General features: G+C 47.6%; 1 protein-coding gene across 2 annotated transcripts in view; it reads right to left on the bottom strand.

The window, feature by feature from the left end:
• Positions 1 to 25,384, bottom strand: part of LOC136586954 (ATP-binding cassette sub-family B member 5-like) — a 141,209-nt gene that overhangs the window by 2,690 nt on the left and 113,135 nt on the right. For both annotated transcript variants that reach the window (XM_066585312.1, XM_066585313.1), the window contains 6 exons: positions 24,535 to 24,738; positions 22,868 to 22,968; positions 22,618 to 22,758; positions 19,027 to 19,183; positions 18,459 to 18,656; positions 2,888 to 3,094 (listed from right to left, as the gene is read on the bottom strand). In XM_066585312.1, coding sequence (XP_066441409.1) covers positions 2,888 to 3,094; positions 18,459 to 18,656; positions 19,027 to 19,183; positions 22,618 to 22,758; positions 22,868 to 22,968; positions 24,535 to 24,738 — 1,008 coding nt within the window. The remainder of the gene's footprint in view (positions 1 to 2,887; positions 3,095 to 18,458; positions 18,657 to 19,026; positions 19,184 to 22,617; positions 22,759 to 22,867; positions 22,969 to 24,534; positions 24,739 to 25,384) is intronic.

Here is a 25,384-nt window from a genome sequence, read left to right as displayed (position 1 = left end):
TGAAAAAATAAAAAAAAAGGATGTACTCACCTGCTCCCGGCAGCCTGAGATCCCCGCGGCGGTCCTGCAGTGGGTGTGAAGGGGGTGTGACTCAGGCTTGCCCCTGATTGGCTCAGCCTGAGCCAATCAGAGGCTGATCTCAGTCACACCCATTCATGAATTCATGAATGGGTGTGACTGAGACTTGCTTCTGATTGGCTCAGCGCTGAGCCAATCAGGGGCAAGCCTGAGTCACACCCCCTTCACACCCACTGCAGGCCGACCGCCGGGATCTCCAGCTGCCGGGAGCAGGTAAGTACATACATTTTTTTTATTTTTTCACTTTTCAGGATGCATTGCAGGAAAGGGGTTATATATTTAACCCCTTCCCGACAATTCATCCCACACTCGCCCGCAGCGCTTGCATTCAATGGAGCCGCTGTATTGCCGTCTCCATTGAATGCAATGCGCTGGACAGCTCCGGCCCGTTTCTAATGAAACGCGGCTAGGAGCAGATTTTCGGGCGATTTTTGGGCCGATTTTTCGGCGCCGGTCACGCGATTTGCGCATGCGCATCCGTCATGCGATGCGCAAATCGCGTGAAAAAACGCCTGTGTGACTAAGGCCTGAGGGTGCATTCAGACGAGCGTGTGCGTACATAGGTGCGCACAAAACCACGCGTCTATTAAAACTTTTTGTTTCCTATTGTGCGTTCACATGTCTGTGCTTTACAGGCATGCAAACGCACATACCTGCAAAACATAGGGCATGCGTGCATCATAGATCCGTGGTGTGTGTCAATATTCACCAGCGGGGCGTCGCTTTGTCACTGAACACTGTGACAGCACTTTCACGTTGTCCAGTGACAGGGGGACTTCTCGCGAGGCTGAAGAATTCCCCTGCCACAGTTGTCATAGCTGGGACAGAGGATCGCAATGTTCTCCCATTGCTTTCAACGGGACCGGCGCTTCTGCAGCCCCATTGAAAGCAATGGGCTGCCGCAAGCCCTCAGGGATTTTCTTTAAATATAAGACCTTCCCTGAAAATCATCACTAGAATATGTTAACAATATATACTCCTCGCAGCTGCCAGGTCTTAGGCTCGTCCAGCCACGTTTTGTCCCTGCACTGCTCTGAATTTCTTTCAGCAGGCGGGGGTTTAAAATACCTGCCTGCTGAAAGGGCTGTATCTGATTGGCTAAGCGCTTGGCCAATCACAGGCAGTGCTCAGCTATTCATTGAATGACTGCTGAGCGCTGCCTGTGATTGCTCACAGCGCTCAGCTAATCACAGGCAACGCTCGGCCATTCATTGAATTCAGAAGCGCCGGCCCCATTGAAAGCATTGTGAGAACATCTCGATCCTCCGCCACAGCTGTCACAGGGGAATTCTTCAGCCCCACGGCGAGTCCCCCTGTCATTGAACACTGTGACAGTGCTGTCACAGTATTCAGTAACAAGGGGACTCACCACAGGGAATATTTACATGGCAGCGGCAGACAGATGAGTATATATATATATATATATATATATATATATATATATATATTTTTTTTTTTTAATTTTTTTTTTACACAAACCAGGGATGATTTTCAGGGAAGAGCTTATATTTCAAGCCCTTCCCCGAAAATCACTGTAGGGGTTGCCGGTAGCCTATTGCTTTTAATGGGCCCGCCGGCAGCTGCGGGCCCATTCAAGGCAGTGGGCATGGACTTGCATTCACAGGAGTTCATGCAGGTACGTGGGTGCGCAGTTTTGTGCGCACCTATACACACACACATGCTCGTGTGAATGTACCGTAAGGTTGTCATCACACGAAGATGTAAGCAGAAATTATCATCATAAAAATTGGCAAATGCTTCTAGTTGTTCCCTTTCTAAAAGTGGCAATAAAAGTTGTCGGATGGTTGAACAACCATTGAATGAATGATTGCCTGGTGAATGCTCATTTTGCAAATGCAGCCGTACATATTTTAGTCCATTTTGACCATTACAGTCATTCGACCTGGCCATACATGTTCATTCACACCGACCGAGGAGTAAATCATTTTTCTATGAACGTTTTTCTTCAAAGAAAGATTGTCCATGTATGAAAGATCTTTCATCATACAGGCAAAACATTCAAACATGACTGAATTCTTTCCAGACAATGGTAGTCTGTCTTCGCTCAGCTAAATGGAGCATTTGCTGGTAAATTTCACCCGACGAATACTTGTCCATTTTCATAAACTTTTCATAAACTTTATAGTCTAATATTTTTAATAGATGGGACATTTGCATTATCAGAACCCTGTTTCTAAGAAAACACCCATGGGTGACACAATGCTGTTGAACAAGTGTTTACTGATCTGGTAACAGTAAAGAGGGAACTGAATGTCTACAGAGAGCAAGTCTGTGGCCAAAAGTTTTCCATGATATAAAAGGGTTGTCCGGTTGGAAACTACTGATTCCCTATCTTCAAGATAGGCCCTCAGTAGAGCGGCAGTCCATCACATGGGCCCCTCGACAATCAGCTGTTTACTGGTGCACTCCTGTTCTCAGCTGATTTGTGCAGGAAGTAGATAGCTCCGTTACCACTACAGTGACCTGGGTTGGTATTGCAGGCCAAGTTCCCATTTATTTTGTCAGGAACTTGGCCTGCAATAACAAGGTGAACCACTGCAGGGGGAACAAAATTGTCTGCTTTCTGTAGAAATCAGGTGAGTGCACTGTCTCGGTGGACAGCTGATCAACTGGGATCCCTGGTGATGGACGCACACAGATCTATTATTGATGACCTTTCCAGATGCTCTGTCTAGATTGCTGGAGGTTTTGTTCCTTTCCTCAGTCCTACATACTGTACACAGACCATAGAGACCATGGGTACAAAGTGGATATATATTTTGTAATGTAATCCTAGCCAAATATTTACCTCTGGCAGCTCTTCTATGAAGGAGTGAATATTTGCAGCTTTTGCAGCACGTTGTATTTCCTCCATAGGAACTTCACGGGAGTTGTCCCCATAGGTGATGTTTTCAGCAATACTGCGGTCAAACAGTACTGGTTCCTGGGATACAATTCCTATCTGATTTCTTAGCCACTGTACATTCAAGTTCTTGGCTCCATTTTTGTCAAACAGCTGAAAACAAAGAGTTGATGGTTAAAGATTTTATAGGAAAAGTTATAACTAATAGTTATAAATTGTAATGCTTCACAGAAGGGGAAATAAAAAATTAAAAACAATCACAGAAAATGGCCGTTACTTACTGACTGAGGAGTGCATATAGATGTATCCTCCTCTCACCATGCAGGTAGCTGACTATCAAATGGAGGAGCCAATAACACCTGTGCAGGACACCGATAAGACAACCACTCACACTGCCTCCTGATAATGCGGGGGGTGGATGCTTGGTGTACACTCCCACACATAGTGGATACAGGGTGCCAGACCATTCTGATATATGTAGTTCACCATGCAGACCAGCAACCTATTAATGACGCCATGATAATTCGGCGGGTTGCCCTGCACAGGTGTTATTGGCTCCTCCATTTGGTAGTCAGCTACCTGCATGGTGAGAGGAGGATGCATCTATATGCACTCCTCACTCAGTAAGTAATGGCCATTTTCTGTGCTTGTAAATTGTAATGCTGGTTGATTTCTAAAAAAATGTTCCTTTATGTGCGCAAGAAATCCAGATTTCACATTTTAAAAATGGCTCCATATTCTCTTGGTGGAATTAAAGGGAACCTGTCACCTTGAAGCAGCGCCATAAACTCAGTTATGGTGCAGTTCCCGAGAGGTCATGGAGACTCGGGGACATGTTTTTTATACTTATCCACTCCCTTGTTCCCATGCTGTCACTTGTTGAAGATCAAACGCGGTTTGAAAATCTGACTCTCTTCAGAAGTCTATGGGAGAGCAAATGCAGTGGTCTAAAGAGAGTGATATTTTCAGAGTGTGCACAATTTTCACTGGGCTGCCGATGAGTATAGAAAAACAAATCCCCCGATTCCTCTTCACCTCCTGGAACTACACCACAACTTAGTTTAAAATGCTGTTTAAAGATAACAGATTCCCTTTAAGTAGTGCTACAACCCCAAGCATACTAGGAAGATCTTGGGCAATGTGGTGATGTACAAGCCTAAACACAGGCATATAACACTTCCAGTCATATGTAAGTTTAATCATCATAATAAGAAGATATGCATTGTTCTGATACATTTGTGTGTATTTGCTATCAGCAAATGCTAAACTACCAATACAGATCAAATAATTCTCACAGGTGTATGTAATGCCATCAATTTTAATTGTATCCAGTCTAGTCTATCATCTGGGAGCTTAAAGGGAATCTGTCAGGTACTTGGAGTCCTATAAGCTAAGTTCAAGGGCTCAAAGTAGCTGACTCACTGATTCTGTGGATGTAAGTTTTATACTTACCTTCCCCACCATTCCCCCAACTGTCAGTGCTCAAACCCGCTGCTGCAATGCCTTAGCTTTAGACTGGAGAGCGGCCTGGAGGCTAAGGTGAACTGAGAGCAGTGCAAACCGCATGTACTGGCGGATCCCTGTTCTGGGGTAAGTGGTCAGAATATGGAGAGCCAGGACCCAAATGAACAAGAACCGAATTGCTATGATGAAAGGGTCCTGATAACTAGGAACTGAAGGGCCGGATGGGATGCAATGGCCTGCGAAGGAAAAACTTTGAAGCAGTATTACGAAGGTGCCAGATTGTGCCACAAGAGGATGATGGACATTGCTGTATCATCGGGACATGAGTGAGACTTGGCCTCAGTTGGGTGTGAATGCCATGCGACTTTAAGTTGTGCCAAGGCCTGCGATGGAAAGGAATGGGATGTTTATGTGTCTCTTGGTGTCTAACACGTCTTGCTGAGGAAATGTAATGTAGCCGGGGATAGACCTGTGGTGCATGTTTAAAGTTGACATCTACACTGTTGTGCACTTCATTGAAGTGACATAGCTCCAATGGGATGAAAGAAGATCCAGGCTACATGTACAGAAGTTCATTATGGCCTACGGCCATCTGAGGAAGTGGGGGAAGAGGGTGTTGGGGTGAATTGCTGTGGCCCGGATCAAGTCAGTGTTCTTCCACTCGGTTCATAGGGAACTTAGGGCAGTCTTTCACCTCCATATGAGTGTATCATCTGATGATTTTTTCACCCTTTGGTTATATATAGAGATGAGCGAGCACCAAAATGCTCGGGTGCTCGTTACTTGGGACGAAATTATCGCGATGCTCGAGGGTTCGTTTCGAGTAACGAACCCCATTGAAGTCAATGGGCGACTCGAGCATTTTTGTATATCGCCGATGCTCACTAAGGTTTCCATTAGTGAAAATCGGGGCAATTCAAGAAAGTGATGGGAACAACACAGCAACGGATAGGGCAGGCGAGGGGCTACATGTTGGGCTGCATCTCAAGTTCCCAGGTGCCACTATTAAGCCACAATGATCTCTGCGCCTCCCCTGCTACCTGGCCCTCGGAACTGCGCCTTCGGCCACTAGTGCTGTCGGATGAGAATTTTACCATCAGTTTGTCCGCCAGGGTCCTGTGGTATAGCATCACTCTCAAACCCCTTTCCTTTTCGGGTATGAGAGTGGAAAGGTTCTCCTTATACCGTGGGTCGAGCAGTGTGCACACCCAGTAATCCGTAGTGGCCAGAATGCGTGTAACGCGAGGGTCACGAGAAAGGCATCCTAACATGAAGTCAGCCATGTGTGCCAGGGTACCTGTACGCAACACATGGCTGTCCTCACTAGGAAGATCACTTTCAGGATCCTCCTCCTCCTCCTCAGGCCAAACACGCTGAAAGGATGACAGGCAAGCAGCATGGGTACCCTCAGCAGTGGGCCAAGCTGTCTCTTCCCCCTCCTCCTCATCCTCCTCATGCTCCTCCTCCTCCTCCTCCTCAACGCGCTGAGATATAGACAGGAGGGTGCTCTGGCTATCCAGCGACATACTGTCTTCCCCCGCCTCTGTTTGCGAGCGCAAAGCGTCTGCCTTTATGCTTTGCAGGGAACTTCTCAAGAGGCATAGCAGAGGAATGGTGACGCTAATGATTGCAGCATCGCCGCTCACCATCTGGGTAGACTCCTCAAAGTTTCGAAGGACCTGGCAGATGTCTGCCAACGAGGCCCACTCTTCTGTAAAGAAGAGCCTGGCCAACATGTGGAGCGTAGAGTTCCACCGTGTGGGCACGTCGCACAGCAGTCGGTGCACTGGCAGATGAAACCGATGTTGCAGGGTGCGCAGGGTGGCAGCGTCCGTGTGGGACTTGCGGAAATGTGCGCAGAGCCAGCGCACCTTTCCGAGCAGGTCTGACAAGCGTGGGTAGGTTTTCAGAAAGCGCTGAACCACCAAATAAAGACATGGGCCAGGCATGGCACATGCGTGAGGCTGCTGAGCTGCAGAGCCGCCAACAGGTTATGGCCGTTGTCACACACGACCATGCCCGGTTGGAGGCTCAGCGGCGCAAGCCAGCGGTCGGTCTGCTCTGTCAGACCCTGCAGCAGTTCGTGGGCCGTGTGCCTCTTATCTCCTAAGCTGAGTAGTTTCAGCATGGCCTGCTGACGCTTGCCCACCGCTGTGCTGCCACGCCGCGCGACACCGACTGCTGCCGATGTGCTGCTGCTGACACATCTTGATTGCGAGACAGAGGTTGCGGAGGAGGAGGGTGGTTTAGTGGAGGAAGCATACACCGCCGCAGATACCACCACCGAGCTGGGACCCGCAATTCTGGGGGTGGGTAGGACGTGAGCGGTCCCAGGCTCTGACTCTGTCCCAGCCTCCACTAAATTCACCCAATATGCCGTCAGGGAGATATAGTGGCCCTGCCCGCCTGTGCTTGTCCACATGTCTGTTGTTAAGTGGACCTTGGCAGTAACCGCGTTGGTGAGGGCGCGTACAATATTGCGGGAGACGTGGTCGTGCAGGGCTGGGACGACACATCGGGAAAAGTAGTGGCGACTGGGTACTGAGTAGCGCGGGGCCGCCGCCGCCATCATAGCTTTTGAAAGCCTCCGTTTCCACAACCCTTCCACAAAGCTTCCACAAAGCATTTCCAGGCTGATAAATTTGGCTATGTGCACGTTTAACGCTTGAGCGTGCGGGTGCGTGGTGGCGTACTTGCGCATGCGCCCCAACACTTGCGCTAGCAACGGCTGGACGGTGCGCTGACAGACATTGGTGGATGGGGCCGAGGACAGCGGAGGTGAGGGTGTGGGTGCAGGCCAGGAGACGGTACTGCCTGTGTCCTCAGAGGGGGGGTTGGATCTCAGTGGCAGGTTGGAGCACAGGGGGAGAGGCAGCGGTGCAAACCGGAGGCGGTGAACGGCCTTCGTCCCACCTTGTGGGGTGCTTGGCCATCATATGTCTGCACATGCTGGTGGTGGTGAGGCTGGTGGTGGTGGCTCTCCGGCTGATCTTGGCGCGACAAAGGTTGCACACCACTGTTCGTCGGTCATCTGCACTCTCAGTGAAAAACTGCCAGACCTTTGAGCACCTCGGCCTCTGCAGGGTGGCATGGCGCGAGGGGGCGCTTTGGGAAACAGTTGGTGCATTATTCGGTCTGGCCCTGCCTCTACCCCTGGACACCGCACTGCCTCTTGCAACCTGCCCTGCTGCTGCCCTTGCCTCCCCCTCATTCTCAGTTATGGATGCCGCGATCAAATACTTTCAGACAGAGGACCCGCAATCGAATCCCAACTCTTCCAGGAATTATGTTACACCAATGAATGTAAGAAGCTTCATACCACCGCTTATCACCCTCAAGGAAATGGACTCTGTGAAAAAGCCAATCAAACCATACTAGAATTACTCAGAACCTTCACAACTAAACAGAGAGAATATTGTCCCAGAGTATTACCAGAATTGATCTACACATACAACAACACCCCACATTGTTCCACCAGATACACTCCCTATTATCTGATGTTCGGCCACCAAGGAAGATTGCCTGCAAATCTAAAACTAGGAATCCAAGCGGATCATCACAACTAGAGATGAGCGAACGTACTCGTCAGAGCTTGATGCTCGGGCGAATATTAGCGTGTTCGGGATGCTCGTTACTCATAACGAGTACCACGCAATGTTCCGGTTACTTTCAGTTTCCTCTCTGAGACGTTAGCACGCTTTTCTGGCCAATTGAAAGACAGGGAAGGCATTACAACTTCCCCCTGTGACGTTCAAGCCCTATACCACCCCCTGCTGTGAGTGGCTGGGGAGATGAGATGTCACCCGAGTATAAAAGTCGGCCCCTCCCGCGGCTCGCCTCAGATGCCTTGTGAGTTAGCTGAGGGACAGTGCTGCTGGTGCCGGAGCTGCTGTAGGGAGAGTGTTAGTAGTGAGTGTAGGCTACAAGAACCCCAACGGTCCTTCTTAGGGCCACATCTATCCGTGTGGAGGCTGCTGTTAGCAGTGTTGCACAATTTTTTTTTTTCAAAATCGGCTGTCTGCAGAGCATTGCGCCCTGCAGTAATAGTCCAGGGACAGAAGTGGTGGTTAGGCAGGGAGAGTGTTAGGAGTGAGTGTAGGCTTCAAGAACCCCAACGGTCCTTCTTAGGGCCACATTTAACCGTGTGCAGTACTGTGCAGGCTGCTGTTAGCAGTGTTGCATTATTTTTTTTTCAAAATCGGCTGTGCAGAGCATTGCGCCCTGCAGTAATACTACAGGGACAGAATTGTGTAGGCAGGGCCAGAAGACATATATTATTGATTGAATATAGTCAGTGGGCCTTTTCTTTTTAAAAAAAGGGAAAAATTCTATGTGCCCTGCCTCTGTCAGTCCTTAGCGTTCTGTGTACGTGTGTGGTGGGTGGAGATAGTAAAAAATTCATACGCAGCCAGCTACGTTTAACAGCAGGCTTGCGCCAATTTATTTCCTGCCTTCCTGGGAAAAATCACTGCTCTGCTGCACTTCATATAACTGCATTTCTGTGGAACAGATTTCTTATCTGATTAAATATAGTCAGTGGGCCTTTTCTTTTTAAAAAAGGGGAAAAATTCTATGTGCCCTGCCTCTGTCAGTCCTCAGCGTTCTGTGTACGTGTGTGGTGGGTGGAGATAGTAAAAAATTCATACGCAGCCAGCTATGTTTTACAGCAGGCTTGCGCCAATTTATTTCCTGCCTGTGAAATTCCTTGCTCAGCTGTAGTTAATAACTCTGCAACACTAAAGTTCTGTGACACATTTGCAGGGGCACAACACAGTTATTAAACTTATTATTCATTGAATAGACGCAGTGGGCCTTTCCTTTTAAAAAAAAAGGGAAAAAAGTATATTTGGCCTGCCTCTGACAGTCCTCGGGGCTCTGGGTACGTGTGTGCTGCGTGGAGAACGTAAAAAAATCAGACGCAACCAGCTACGTTTTACAGCAGGCTTGCGCCACTTTCTTTCCTGCCTGTGAAATTCCTTGCTCAGCTGTAGTTAATAACTCTGCAACACTAAAGTTCTGTGACACATTTGCAGGGGCACAACACAGTTATATTAAACTTATTATTCATTGAAGAGACGCAGTGGGCCTTTCCTTTTAAAAAAAAGGGAAAAAAGTATATTTGGCCTGCAGGCTTGCGCCAATTTATTTCCTGCCTGGGAAATCAAATCACTGGTAATACAGCATGCTGAGGGGTAGGGGTAGGCCTAGAGGACGTGGACGCGGCCGAGGACGCGGAGGGCCAAGTGAGGGTGTGGGCACAGGCCGAACTCCTGATCCAGGTGTATCGCAGCCAACTGCTGCGCGATTAGGAGAGAGGCACGTTTCTGGCGTCCCCACATTCATCGCCCAATTAATGGGTCCACGCGGGAGACCGTTACTAGAAAATGAGCAGTGTGAGCAGGTCCTGTCGTGGATGGCAGAAAGTGCTTCGAGCAACCTATCGTCCACCCACAGTTCTGCGCCGTCCACTGCTGCAAATCCGAATCCTCTGTCTGCTGCTCCTCCTTCCTCCCAGCCTCCTCACTCCACTACAATGACACATGCTCAGGAGCGGGAACACTCCCAGGAACTGTTCTCGGGCCCCTGCTCAGATTGGGCAGCAGTGGTTCCTCTCCCACCAGAGGAGTTTATCGTCACTGATGCCCAACCATTGGAAAGTTCCCGGGGTCCGGGGGATGAGGCTGGGGACTTCCGGCAACTGTCTCAAGACCTTTCAGTGGGTGAGGAGGACGATGACGATGAGACACAGTTGTCTATCGGTGAGGTAGTAGTAAGGGCAGTAAGTCCGAGGGAGGAGCCCACAGAGGATTCGGAGGAAGAGCAGCAGGACGATGAGGTGACTGACCCCACCTGGTTTGCAACGCCTACTCAGGACAGGTCTTCAGAGGGGGAGGCAAGGGCAGCAGCAGGGCAGGTTGCAAGAGGCAGTGCGGTGTCCAGGGGTAGAGGCAGGGCCAGACCGAGTAATCCACCAACTGTTTCCCAAAGCGCACCCTCGCACCATGCCACCCTGCAGAGGCCAAGGTGCTCTAAGGTCTGGTAGTTTTTCACAGAGACGCCTGACGACCGACGAACAGTGGTGTGCAACCTTTGTCGCGCCAAGATCAGCCGGGGAGCCACCACCAACAGCCTCACCACCACCAGCATGCGCAGACATATGATGGCCAAGCACCCCACAAGGTGGGACGAAGGCCGTTCACCGCCTCCGGTTTGCACCGCTGCCTCTCCCCCTGTGCCCCAACCTGCCACTGAGATCCAACCCCGCTCTGATGACACAGGCACTACCGTCTCCTGGCCTGCACCCACACCCTCACCTCCGCTGTCCTCGGCCCAATCCAGCAATGTCTCGCACCGTCCAGCCGTCGCTAGCGCAAGTGTTTGGGCGCAAGCGCAAGTACGGCGCCACGCACCCGCACGCTCAAGCGTTAACCGTCCAGATAGCCAAATTTATCAGCCTTGAGATGCTGCCGTATAGGGTGGTGGAAACGGAGTCCTTCAAAAGTATGATGGCGGCGGCCCCGCGCTACTCAGTTCCCAGTCGCCACTACTTTTCCCGATGTGCCGTCCCAGCCCTGCACGACCACGTCTCCCGCAACATTGTACGCGCCCTCACCAACGCGGTTACTGCCAAGGTCCACTTAACAATGGACACGTGGACAAGCACAGACGGGCAGGGCCACTACATCTCCCTGACGGCACATTGGGTGAATTTAGTGGAGGCTGGGACAGAGTCAGAGCCTGGGACCGCTCACGTCCTACCCACCCCCAGAATTGCGGGCCCCAGCTCGGTGGTGGTATCTGCGGCGGTGTATGCTTCCTCCACTAAACCACCCTCCTCCTCCAACGCAACCTCTGTCTCGCAATCAAGATGTGTCAGCAGCAGCAGCGCGTCGCCAGCAGTCGGTGTCGCGCGTCGTGGCAGCACAGCGGTGGGCAAGCGTCAGCAGGCCGTGCTGAAACTACTCAGCTTAGGAGATAAGAGGCACACGGCCCACGAACTGCTGCAGGGTCTGACAGAGCAGACCGACCGCTGGCTTGCGCCGCTGAGCCTCCAACCGGGCATGGTCGTGTGTGACAACGGCCGTAACCTAGTGGCGGCTCTGCAGCTCGGCAGCCTCACGCACGTGCCATGCCTGGCCCATGTCTTTAATTTGGTGGTTCAGCGCTTTCTGAAAAGCTACCCATGCTTGTCAGACCTGCTCGTAAAGGTGCGCCGGCTCTGCGCACATTTCCGCAAGTCCCACATGGACGCTGCCACCCTGCGGACACTGCAACATCGGTTTAATCTGCCAGTGCACCGACTGCTGTGCGACGTGCCCACACGGTTGAACTCTACGCTCCACATGTTGGCCAGGCTCTATGAGCAGCGTAGAGCTATAGTGGAATACCAACTCCAACATGGGCGGCGCAGTGGGAGTCAGCCTCCTCAATTATTTTCAGAAGAGTGGGCCTGGTTGGCAGACATCTGCCAGGTCCTTTGAAACTTTGAGCAGTCTACCCAGGTGGTGAGCGGCGATGCTGCAATCATTAGCGTCACCATTCCTCTGCTATGCATCTTGAGAAGTTCCCTGCAAACCATAAAGGCAGCCGCTTTGCGCTCGGAAACAGAGCCGGGGGAAGACAGTATGTCGCTGGATAGTCAGAGCACCCTCCTGTCTATATCTCAGCGCGTTCAGGAGGAGGAGGAGGAGCATGAGGAGGATGAGGAGGAGGGGGAAGAGACAGCTTGACCCACTGCTGACGGTACCCATGCTGCTTGCCTGTCATCATTTCAGCGTGTATGGCCTGAGGAGGAGGAGGATCCTGAAAGTGATCTTCCTAGTGCGGACAGCCATGTGTTGCGTACAGGTACCCTGGCACACATGGCTGACTTCATGTTAGGATGCCTTTCTCGTGACCCTCGCGTTACACGCATTCTGGCCACTACGGATTACTGGGTGTACACACTGCTCGACCCACGCTATAAGGAGAACCTTCCCACTCTCATTCCTGAAGAGGAAAGGGGTTCGAGAGTGTTGCTATACCACAGTACCCTTGCGGACAAGCTGATGGTAAAATTCCCACCGACAGCGCTAGTGGCAGAAGGCGCAGTTCCGAGGGCCAGGTAGCAGGGGAGGTGCGGAGATCAAGCAGCATGTACAGCACAGGCAGTGCAACAGTCTTTAAGGGCCTGGACAGCTTTATGGCTCCCCAGCAAGACTGTGTCACCGCTCCCCAGTCAAGGCTGAGTCGGCGGGAGCACTGTAAAAGGATGGTGAGGGAGTACGTAGCCGATCGCACGACCGTCCTCCGTGACGCCTCTGCCACCTACAACTACTGGGTGTCGAAGCTGGACACGTGGCCTGAACTAGCGCTGTATGCCCTGGAGGTGCTTGCTTGTACTGCGGCTAGCGTCTTGTCGGAGAGGGTGTTTAGTGCGGCTGGGGGAATCATCACAGATAAGCGTACCCACCTGTCAACCGACAGTGCCGACAGGCTAACACTCATCAAGATGAACAAAGCCTGGATTTCCCCAGACTTCTCTTCTCCACCAGCAGACAGCAGCGATACCTAAGCAATACGTAGGCTGCACCCGCGGATGGAAGCATCGTTCTCTCTCACCATCCAAAACGGGGACATTTCTGCTTCATCAATCTGTGTATAATATTCCTCCTCCTCCTCCTGCTCCTCCTCCTGAAACCTCACGTAATCACGCTGAACGTGCAATTTTTCTTAGGGCCACAAGGCTCACTCATATAATTTTTCTAAAAATTTTTTATACGTTTCAATGCTCTTAAAAGCGTTGGAACTTTAACTTGAAACAATTTTTCGTTAAACTGGGCTGCCTCCAGGCCTAGTTACCACTTAAGCCACATTAACCAAAGCGATTAATGGGTTTCACCTGCCATCTTGGCTGGGCATGGCCAATTTTTACTGAGGTACATTAGTACTGTTGGTACACCAATTTTTTTGGGCACTCACCTACAGTGTAATCATAGCAATTTCTATGTTCTTCGCCTGCACTCATGGTACAGAAAGGTGTGTGGGGTTGGCCTACACTTTAGCTACATAAATGTAACTTGGGCCTTGTCTATACTGCAGCTACTGAAATGGAACGAAGACTGCGCTCCCACTATACTGCTGCTTCGGAATTGTTACTGGGGCCTGTCTTGAGTGCTACTATTACTGAAATGGAACGAAGACTGCGCTCCCACTATACTGCTGCTTCGGAATTGTTACTGGGGCCTGTCTTGAGTGCTACTATTACTGAAATGGAACTAATACTGTGCTCCCCCTATAATGCTGCTAGTGATATGTTAGTGGGGCCTGTCCTAATACTACGGCTGAAATGTTACTAATTATGGGCTCTGCCTATACCGCTGCTAATGGTATGTCTCTGGGGTGTGGAAACAGAGGCTTCCCAAAGACATGATGGTGGCGAGGCCATTTCCCACCAACGCTGTTACTGTTAAGGTGCATATAACCACGGACAAGTGGAGAGGACACGTAGTGCCTCAAAAACATCCCCCGCCACAGCCCACTTAATCCTGGCCACATTCCGAAAACCAACAAAATAAAACCGCGCTACTAGGTCCGCAGTCACCACCACATTACCACCAACGCGGTTACTGTTAAGGTACATATTACCAGTCTGACTGGGGCATGCAGTGTGGGCCGAAGCCCACCTGCATTAAGCACGACATTACTACCTCAGCTGTGTTGGGCAATGCAATGGGATATTTTTATGTACCGCCGGTGGCTTCCTGGCACCCACCCATGCTGTGGGTCCACAGAGAATTCTAAATGCATCTGTTTCCACTTCTAAAGAACCCCAGTCATACTGGGGCATGCAGTGTGGGCCGAAGCCCACCTGCATTAAGCACAACATTACTACCTCAGCTGTGTTGGGCAATGCAATGGGATATTTTGATGTACCGCCGGTGGGTTCCAGGGAGCCACCCATGCTGTAGGTGCACACAGAGTTTAACCTACATGTGTCCACTTGTAAAGAACCCCAGTCTGACTGGGGCATGCAGTGTGGGCCGAAGCCCACCTGCATTAAGCACGACATTACTACCTCAGCTGTGTTGGGCTATGCAATGGGATATTTTTATGTACCGCTGGTGGCTTCCTGGCACCCACCCATGCTGTGGGTCCAGAGGGACTTCACAATAGGGAGTTGTACCTGCCTGTGTCTATGAATTAAAAAGCCAGGTCTGACTGGGGCATGCAGACACCTTGACAGAATGAATAGCGTGTGGCACATAGGTTCCCCATTGCTATGCCCACGTGTGCAGCTCCTGATGGCGGTGGCACAGGATTATATTTCTCATTGCTTCTGTACAGCATTGTGGGCTATCACCCCACCCCTTTTAAAGAGGGTCGCTGTCTAGCCGTGCCAACCCTCTGCAGTGTGTGCCTGCTTTTCCTCTGGCAGACGCACTTATAAATAGACATGAGGGTGGCGTGGCATGAGGGCAGCTGAAGGCTGCGCAGGGACAGTTTGGTGTGCGCTGTGGACACTGCGTCGTGCAGGGGGGGGGGGGGTTGGGCAGCATGTAACCCAGGAGAAGTGGCAGCGGAGTGTCATGCAGGCAGTGATTGTGCTTTGTAGTAGGTAGTGTGGTGCTTAGCTAAGGTATGCCATGCTAATGAGGGCTTTTCAGAAGTAAAAATTGTTGGGAGGGGGGGGGCCCACTCTTGCCGGTATTGTGGCTTAATAGTGGGACCTGTGAACTTGAGATGCAGCCCAACATGTAGCCTCTCGCCTGCCCCATCCGTTGCTGTGTCGTTCCCATCACTTTCTTGAATTGCCCAGATTTTCACACATGAAAACCTTAGCGAGCATCGGCGAAATACAAAAATGCTCGGGTCGCCCATTGACTTCAATGGGGTTCATTACTTGAAACGAACCCTCGAGCATCGTGATAATTTCGTCCCGAGTAACGAGCACCCGAGCATTTTGGTGCTCGCTCATCTCTAATCACAACTCAATGCCCAAATCCCCCTGGTTCCAGGACCACCAAAGACGACCCAAAGAAGCCCAAGAAATTGTCGACACCCGCTTGGAGGAAAAAAGAGAAAAACAAGCTCGTGGTGCCCACATGTCAGACCTAAAAATTGAAGACTGGGTCTGGCTGAAGAAAGAACACTGCGTCGGAAAATTAGATACCCATTGGGAACTCACCCGATATACAATCATCACAGCCATATCCCCAGAGAAAGGACATTACCGTATAGCCCATCCTGAAGGAAAAATTCAAGTTGTCCACTGTAACCTATTAAGATTTGCCGTGCCCAACCTGCTTCACCCACAGAGCAGAGGAAGAAGAAGAAATCATCAAACCTCCACCCCAAGCAGTCCAAGAATGCCAATCTCCATTTAATCTGGAAAATCAATTGCTCTGGTATTTGAATCCATTCTCACATCTAGTATACCAAGCACCACCACCCAATTCCACAGAAACCTCACCAAGTCCCTCAGCATCAAATTCTTCACCCTCAAGTTCTTCCACTTCATCCAATTCATCCAACTCCACACCAGCTTCTCCCACAGTATTAACAACTTCCAGAAGAAGAAGATTACCAGCATTACCCACAGACCTCAGGAAATCCACTAGGTCCACATATGCACTACCACCACCAAGATTTCTGGAATAGACTTATTCTACAAGTTTCAGTTTATAAATCCTATGAATTCGGAAATACCTGTATATATCTATTGCAACATTTGCCATAATCAAGCTCATTGCCCTGAGAGACTACTCAAAGTGTCCTACAAGTTCCAAGTTTAACGGTTTTTGCAACGTTTAAGATATGTGTCTCAAGAGACTACTTAAAGTTTGCTACCAGTTTTGTTGTTATTGTTGCTGCTCACATTTTATATCCTCTTTCCAGAGACGCTTGTATTAGTGCACCGCACCATCACATTGTGGACTTAATCTGCTTCCTATGGGCTCTTGCACATCCTAGCTATCACGCCGTCAACAGAAGGTTTGCCAAGAATCAAGCTGTTTTATGCTTTCTTCCAGGATGTACCTGCTAAACCTTGAACAGGACTCTAAAGTAATTTTGCGCCGTGTTTGTTGCCTAACCTTTAAAAATTTCCTTCTTCACAGGTTGTCTACAATACAGTACATTTCTTATGTCTTTATAGCATCAAATGTTATGCATTTTCTTTGTGTCTTTGGGGAGAAGAACTATATAAGTGCCCGATAGCAAGCTGGAAATTAGGATTCCATCCTTACCCAACCAAACCACTAACCTAACAAAACTTCAACTTATGTACTGTCACACATACTTGGTAGGCACACCTTTCTGCCCCTCGCAGCTCAGTACAGCCGAGGGCGGCTGTGTTTTTAAGTAGCAGGGAGCTGTAGTGGCCCAACAGAACACTCCCGGTACACTTGTCCTGTTTCACCTGTCTGGATGCCGTCCTTAGATACAGAAGGTGCTGTCTGTAGGAGAGACCCTGTGCCTCCCCTTCTGCTCTAGTCATAGAACTCAATCCTGATGTCAGCTGGCCTCCCATTGGCTGACAGTCAGGTTTAATCTTACTGGTTCAAGCCTAAGGGTGGGAAGTAAACATAGAGGTCCCTATGTAAGAGTGCGGGAGACGTTATAAAAGGAAGTGACGCCTAGCAGTTAGGCAGACTCAGCCAGGAGTGAGTGAGGAGAGGTTGTAGTTCCCTAGTCCTCGAGGAAGAGTATTCTAGTAGTTATCGTTACTCAAGGTCGAGTGGGGTGATTAACCCACTCCCTTGGCATCATACAGCAGAGAACACAGAAGATCCTCTCAGAGGTCCATCTTAAAGGGGTTGTCCCGCGCCGAAATGGGTTTTTTTTTTTCAACCCCCCCCCCCCGTTCGGCGCGAGACAACCCCGATGCAGGGACCTAAAGAAAAATCCGCACAGCGCTTACCTGAATCCCCGCGCTCCGGTGACTTCTTACTTACCGGCTGAAGATGGCCGCCGGCATCTTCTCCCTCGGTGGACCGCAGGGCTTCTGTGCGGTCCATTGCCGATTCCAGCCTCCTGATTGGCTGGAATCGGCACATGACGGGGCGGAGCTACACGGAGCTACACGGAGCCCCATTGAGAAGATAAGAAGACCTGGACTGCGCAAGCGCGTCTAATTTGGCCATTAGACGGCGAAAATTAGACGGCAACCATGGAGACGAGGACGCCAGCAACGGAACAGGTAAGTGAATAACTTTTGATAACTTCTGTATGGCTCATAATTAATGCACAATGTACATTACAAAGTGCATTAATATGGCCATACAGAAGTGTATAGACCCACTTGCTGCCGCGGGACAACCCCTTTAATCTAAACCGTGAGTTATAGCTACCTGGTGAAGCTCAAGCCCGGATTAGTATAGAGCCACTTGTCTCTCTATCTCATCCAATCCTACAGTTAAATCCAACTCAATTAATCATCTGAATTCTATAGTTGGGAAAATTGTCTGTTAAATCAAATCTTCAGTAATATAAGTGAGAGTGTTGACGATAGAGTATTATCAAATCAATATTCTTGAATATCTGTTATAAATACATTTCCTAAGGATTGTAAAGTTAACCTGTTGTTGCAAAGTTCCAAAGTTAGTAAATCTGCTCACTCTCAGATTACTAAACTAAACTGGACTGGTCTCCGTTATTTCTGTGTCATCATTATCCGAAGTGTCGAACTAGAGTGTGGCGTCACCGTGATAAGGTTTAGGCCTCCGGCTCATTTGGGGCGTTACATAATCAATGCAGAAATCCAGGGAATTTTAAAACGTTCACTTATACTTTTTTTTGCAACCAGAGGCATAACTTGAAGCTCCTGGGCCCCAATGCAAAACCTGTAACAGGGCCCCAACTATAATGCTTGATTCAAAGTACTAGGCTCTCTATATGGAGAAGAGTGGTCCTATGGGCCCCCTAAGGCTCTTGGGCCCGGTTGCAACCGCATCCCCTATAGTTACACCCCTGCTTGCAGCTGTATCATATCAGCAGATGATTTTACTGGATTTCCTCCTTCAATAATTCACAAAGGTTATTCAATGATTCTGATGAAAGTCTGAGATCTTACCACCGCTCCTTGGTGTGGATCATAGAACCTCTGGAGAAGCTGAATAGAGGTACTTTTCCCACATCCACTGCTGCCTACAAATGCCACCGTTTGTCCTTGGAGTATGGCAGCAGATAGCGATTTCAGCACAGGCACATCCGGGCGAGACGGATAATTGAAGCAAACTTTTGATAAGCCCAAATTTCCTTCATAGTCCTCCTATTTGTAGAAAATATAAATTAATGTTAGAATCAACAAGCACATTATAAGAGTTAATAAATAGAGATGAGTGAGCACACTCAGTTAAGACAGTTACTCGAGCGAGCATCACTCTTCTCGAGTAACTGCATACTGGTCCAAGCAGATTCAGGGAGGTGGCGGGGGACAGCGGGGGGACAGAAATCTCTCTCTCTCTCTCTCTACCCCCCCATTCACCCCGCTTCCCCACCCCTAATCTGCTCGGACCAGTATGCAGTTACATGAGAAGAGCGATGCTCGCTCAAGTAACTGCCTTAAGCGAGCGTGCTCGATTATCTCTATTAATAAACTGTCCCGACCCTTCCATACATACTGGCTGTCACTGACTTACCGGTTTCTCTCCTGCCGTGTTGTAGCTGTCAATAGACGGCTCGCTGTTGAATAAGCTAAACAGATGGGAAGCTGCAGATTTGGCTTTTGCATAATCTGGAGTGAAGGATAATATTTGCCCTATAATAATGGATCCGTACGCCAGGCAGGAAAACACACTGCAAAATATAGCAATTATTTTTTATGAGAAGATAGTCATTTTATTTCATCTCTAACGCCAAAAATAATTGTATTCATACATTTCAAGAAAAAAACCCCATTATTTTAGCTAGTTGTATGTACTTTTATTATTATATTAGAATATAGATTTAGATGTTAACATTATCTGATAATAGAAACATATTCACACCAACCTCAATGGCGATCATCTATCTATATTTATAGCCATAGACTGATATTGATGGCCTGTACCTAGGTTAGATCATAAGTATCAAATTGCGGGTCTGACACCCATGCCAATCAGCATTTTGAAGGGGCTTGGGTGAGGGATGCGACCTCTTTACTGTATACCAAGCACCAACTGGTATTGTAGCGAATCCCATTCACTTGAATGGGACTGAGCTGCAGAAAGGCCATGTGACTGATGAACCTGATGTTACAGGTCAAAGAAGAAATCGTGATACAGCCTCTGTGAATTGCTGATTGGAGGAGGTGCTGTGAGTCAAACCCCCACATATCTGATATAACACATCCTAATAGTAATTCATCAATATTTAAAGGGAGTCTGTCACCATAATTTTCCCATAGTAACACAATTTACTTTTACATTTGCGATGTCATGATGGATGCAGCAGTACCTTTACATCCCTAAGGGCTCAGTCACACGGGCGCATCTGGGCGCCGATGCGCCAGTCTTACTGCATGAAGAAGACGGCCGCACTGCAGACTCTCCGCACCACCGGAAGAAAAAACACATGACCGGCAATGGAGCCGGTCATGTGTTCTTTCTTTGCACCTGCAGGTGCGGCCGTCTTATCGTGCAGTAAGACGGGCGCATCGGTGCCCGAATGCACCCGTGTGACTGAGTACCCATAGCTATTCTACTAAATAATGGCCCCTTCCTCGTTCAGTTACGTCTCCGGCTCCGTCCGCTGGAGACATCATGCATTCCCTCTTCCATGTGTATAATATATTACCAGTTTTATAAGATGGTGACCGACTTCCTTTAAGTCCTGGATAACATCTTTAATGTGCCCACTACAGTAAAGTATAAGAATATTAGAAGTAACAAATGGGTATATTGATTATCTGTTGTACAAATTTGGTGCATGCATCAAAATTTAAACTTTTCCCACTTTTACACCAGACCCCATTAATTTTGTAAAGTGGACAGCACCTAGCATTTGGTAATGTAACCACATGCGGACCTTCACATTTACTATAATTTACGCCAGAAACTGCAATCCAAATGAATCTATTTTCCATCTTTCCTTTTGAAACACTCCATGTACTATAAAATGGAAGAATATACGAAAATATCTTAGGCGCTCCAAAGGACCATTCATATTTAGATGTAAATGCAGGAAATCCCTGCTAGATTTATTCAAAAGATAAATAAAACAATAGCGAAAAATATGCCAATAGCAAATTATGCAAATATGCAACGCGTTTCGTCGCCAGATGTGAGTGTTCATATTTATGCTTGAGAAAGTCGCCATAGGGGCGACGAAACGCGTTGCATATTTGCATAATTTGCTATTGGCATATTTATCTTTTGAATAAATCTAGCAGGGATTTCCTGCATTTACATCTAAATATGAATGGTCCTTTGGAGCGCCTAAGATATTTTCGTAAATTTTTCTTCCCTTTGTTTTCCTCTTGAGGAGTTGAATCCCCTTGTTTTTGGGGGATACAACAAACTTGGGCAAGCTCCTCCCCATTTTTACGGGGGGTCATTTAAGGAATACATTCTATGGTTCATTGGATCCTGCTGATGCTCGTCCTTTGACTTTACGTGCCGACCAGGACTTGGAGGTGTGGAGTGGAAGGGTCCTCCCCTAATGGGAAGCACCCTCCACCTACACCGGGTAAGTCGTTTCTAATTTTTACTTCACCATATTGCTTGGCTCATTTGGATATTTCATAAGAGGGGCGCTGTCCTTATTGCTTTTTATGTACTATAAAATAATCTCCTTTCATTTACATTTTCATTCCATTCATCAGTTCTGCCCACATTAAATGTTTTAGGGCCCATTTAGACACAACGATTCTCGCTCAAAAGTCACTTAAAAGACATCTTTTGAGCAATAATCATTGTGCATTTACTTTATTTATTTGCATAAGTTTGTAAATGAAGGCTCACGCTGTATGCAGAAGACAAGCAGGACCGCTATTTTCCGCATACAGCTGTTGTCTTCTCGGACCGCACAGCTGGTATACAGCTGAGCACTCCGAGCGGGGTATGCAGAAGACAGTTGTATGCTATCTTCTGCATACAGCTGTTGTCTTCTCAGAGCACTCAGATGGTATACAGCTGAGTGCTCTAAACGGGGTATGCAAAAGACAAACGGGGCCACTTGTCTTCTGTATTCAGCTGCTGTGTTCACAGAGCGCTAAGCTGTATACCAGCTGATCGCTTCGAGTGGGGTATACAGAAGACAGCAGGAGCGCTCTGGAGATACTCTGGCTGTGTTCTCTGACGGGGATACCAGCTGAAACAATAGTATCAGCAGTATCCCGCTGAGAACTCAGAACGCAGCGCTGATAAGGCTCATTGTTCTCTTTCAGCTTGCTGAAAGAGAACGATGAATGACTCCTTAACGAAAACTGCATGATGTCCGTGCAGTTAGACCAAACGATTCTCGCTCAAAATACGGGTTTGAGCGATTTTTTGAGTGAGAATCGTTGGGTCTAAATGGGCCTTTAGGTATATTCGTCATTACACTCTTGGATTACTCCCACAGTAATCTGTGAGATCATAGAGTGAATCATGTGACCTGCTGGAGTGTAGAGTGCTCCAGCAGATGCAATGATGAACAAGTTGAGTACCAGCAGCTATATAACACATCATGTGACCAGAAGTCTGAAGCAGATGAAACCTAGTTATTTTTAATTATTTATCCATCAGTTGCAACAAGCTGAACTTTAATGCTCACTTGTTCAGTTAAAAACTCTGCAGTGAACCAACAAAATGCTATAACCTATACATGCTTCTATCATCAGTCTATACGTGCTTCTAAATAATCATCAGACAGAGAATTAACTTCTGATTGGTACATTTGTGCTGCTTCTACACCCATTTCAATGTTACACAACTGTCTGTCCAGGACAAATTGGATCAGAGCTATTGCACCCGGTGCTGACATTTCAATGTTCTGCTTTCAATTCTGCTTCTGGATGAAGCATAGCTAGCACACTCTGAGCATGCTCTGTGCAGTTTACTCCAGTAATGATGAGCAGCCAGAGCATGTGCTCCAGAGATGCTCATGGTGATTCTGAACAGGCAGAGCATGTTTTCTACTCCGCTAGGATACTCATAGCACAATGAAGAATATGCCTTTTGTAAATTCTATACCATACAGAAGCGAAAGATATCATTGGCAGGTTGTCCTAATGATTTCTACTAAAAACACATACAAATAATAATACTTACAGAATTGTGTCCGCTGGTTTCATCCTTTCAATTTCTATCAAAAAAGCCCCGAAACGGTAGCAGGAAGCATAGGTGAAATGCATGAAGGATTGGCTGAATGCAAAACAGATGCCATACGTCTGAGCCTTGCGCTTAGCGTTCCTAAAATATATCAATTTTAATGTTAATATAATAAGAGCCAAATAAATTCCAAACTTGAAGCGGACAAAATTTAATGTAACAATGTAAAAAAATGTAAATATCTTCTGACTTGTAGGGTTTCTGTAAGCTGTCACTATACATTTCTTCAAACGTCTTCTCTCTAGTCAATGATGCCACTGTGCGAATGTTGTCCACTGCTTCAGTTGCGATCTATTAAATTTAGCAAGAACAGAAAAAGATTTATGCATGACAATATATTTCAAGTTAATGAAATCAGAAATTGCCTTCCATTTGCCATATTCATCAGTACGCTCTCTAAAACATTCATGCACATCCATTATTTGGTGCTCTGGTTTTTATACATCACAATATAAACTAAACGTATGTGGAAACATTAAAGGAGAATTCTTGGCAAAAAAAAAATGCCAGGGACCCACCACATAGGATGCCCGTTGATCACGTGATCACCCGGCTGGCTGTCAGTGTAGTGGGCTGGATGTGCATCATAGTAAACGGCAGCAAAAGTGGCCAAGCTGACTTCATTCCTATTGAAATCAATAAGAGCTGAAATGGCTATTACACTTTCGTATGTGACCTTGGTGTCGGAGGCGAAAATGCCGAAAGTGTAATGATCAGCTTCAATGCCTATTGATTTGAATCTTAATGAAGTCAGCTAGGGCACTTTAGCTGCTGCCTACTATGACACACATCCGGCCCATTGCACTGACAGTCGGGCAGGATAATTCATTTTCTGAATTAGTGAAGGTCCTTTCAGTTGCCCCCTCCCTGTAATCAGGGTGATGGCATATCCTAGCGATCACTTCCTGTGCTGAAAAAACCCTTTCAAATTATTTATCTTGAATCACTCTTTAAAGAGGTATTGCATGACTTTCTTAACTTTTTTTTTGTATAGATGACCATTGGTTCATCAAAAGATGATGAGAGGGACTCACAACTCAGATCCCCAACGTTCAGCTGATTTGTGGCACCGCTGTCGCCATGGTCAGGGGAGGAAGCAGAAAGAACTGACCATAGCGCAGTTACCTGGGTTGGTATTGCAGCGCACTCTGGCGGAATTCAATGGGTTCTGTGCCTGCAATATCAACCCTAGCAGCAGCATTATGGTCAGTGCTTTCTGCTTCCTCCACTGACCAAAGCAGCAGCGATACCAGAATCAGCTGTTTAGGGGGATCTGAGCTGTGGTACATATTTGAAAAAAAACAAACATTTGAATAAACATGGAATAGTTGGTTTCGAAATGTGCCAACGAGCATAGAAATATAAGAGTACTTAGAACTGTGAATAATAGGCATAGGGGACAGCAGGTAGTGAAAGAATTAGGTAAATTGATGGAAGTATGATTTGAGTGCACCACATATCCTGAAATAACCAAGAGGGGTTAGAATGGCCTAATAGTGTTGGACGAGGCTAAAGAATCAGGAAGTAATAATAATTTTTATTTGTATAGCGCCAACTTATTCCGCAGGAAATCATAGATATCCATGAGAGCTACTCTGTGGGGATACAGAATTTGCACAAAGCACCTCAGATCAGATAAAAATGTGTGAAAGAATGGTTTGCAAGGGCAGCTGCCTCTTCAGTGAGATGTAACTGGTCTACCTTCATCAAAAGGACATTAAGAAGTGTTCCAAAGAGGAGGAAATAGAAGTTTGGCATTGGCCAACAGAAACAATAATATAACATACAGTATATAAGTATTAGTCCTATATTGTAGTTTACATGCAGCATTCATTTTAATACAGTCTGTATAATTACCTTGCCAGCCTGTTGGAGCTGCTTTTTATCCCGATTAGCGAAGCCAGTTAGTGCTCTGGTCTCAAGAAGTCCAGTGACCACAAGAACAGGAGTCAGGGCTAGAACCAGCAATGTCATTTCCCATCCAAAAATTAAAGAGATAGTGATTCCTACCCCCATTGTGGAAAGGCCTTGAGTGATCAGCCCAAGTCTGGAGCCTGTTGCCTGAATAACATGGAATTCACAAACAAAAATCCTGAATGAAATTTAAATCCTATCTAGTAGATTTATAACAATACTAGCTGATATACCCGGCTTCGCCCAAGTTAATTTGGTACTGGTGTTTATCTGGTGTTCACACAGAAAATCTTATGAAGTTGAGGTTACTTTAGAGATACCGGGAAAAAAATATGTTCACTATTTTGTATGGTTCTTTGCGTTAACCAGGAAACACCACGGGGAGGTAACCATGCGTCGTTTCCTTTATATAAAATGACATCAGGAAGTGAGAGAATTAGATTCCGTACGTAAATTTTGGACACTAAGGGCGAGCACCCACTGGCGTTTGCGTTTTCCGCGGGAAAAAACGCAGCGTTTTCGCCGCGTTTCCCGCGTTTTTTCCGCACGCTTTTCGCGGCGTTTTTCGCGGCGTTTTCGCGGCATTTTCGCGGCTTTTCCATTAATTTCAATGGAGAAAAATAAGGACACATATGCAACTGACAGTTCCTATGTTAAAAACGCAAACGCAACGCAAAAAAAACGCCAGTGGACAGGAACACATGTTATCTCTATGCCTGTGCAGGAAAAACGCAAAACGCAAAACGCAAAACGCAGGTAAAAAAACGCCAGTGGGTGCTCGCCCTAATTCTTT

Source organism: Eleutherodactylus coqui, chromosome 12, assembly GCF_035609145.1.
Source record: "Eleutherodactylus coqui strain aEleCoq1 chromosome 12, aEleCoq1.hap1, whole genome shotgun sequence".
Classification (NCBI taxonomy): domain Eukaryota; kingdom Metazoa; phylum Chordata; class Amphibia; order Anura; family Eleutherodactylidae; genus Eleutherodactylus; species Eleutherodactylus coqui.
This window is presented reverse-complemented; position numbering and strand designations above follow the sequence as displayed.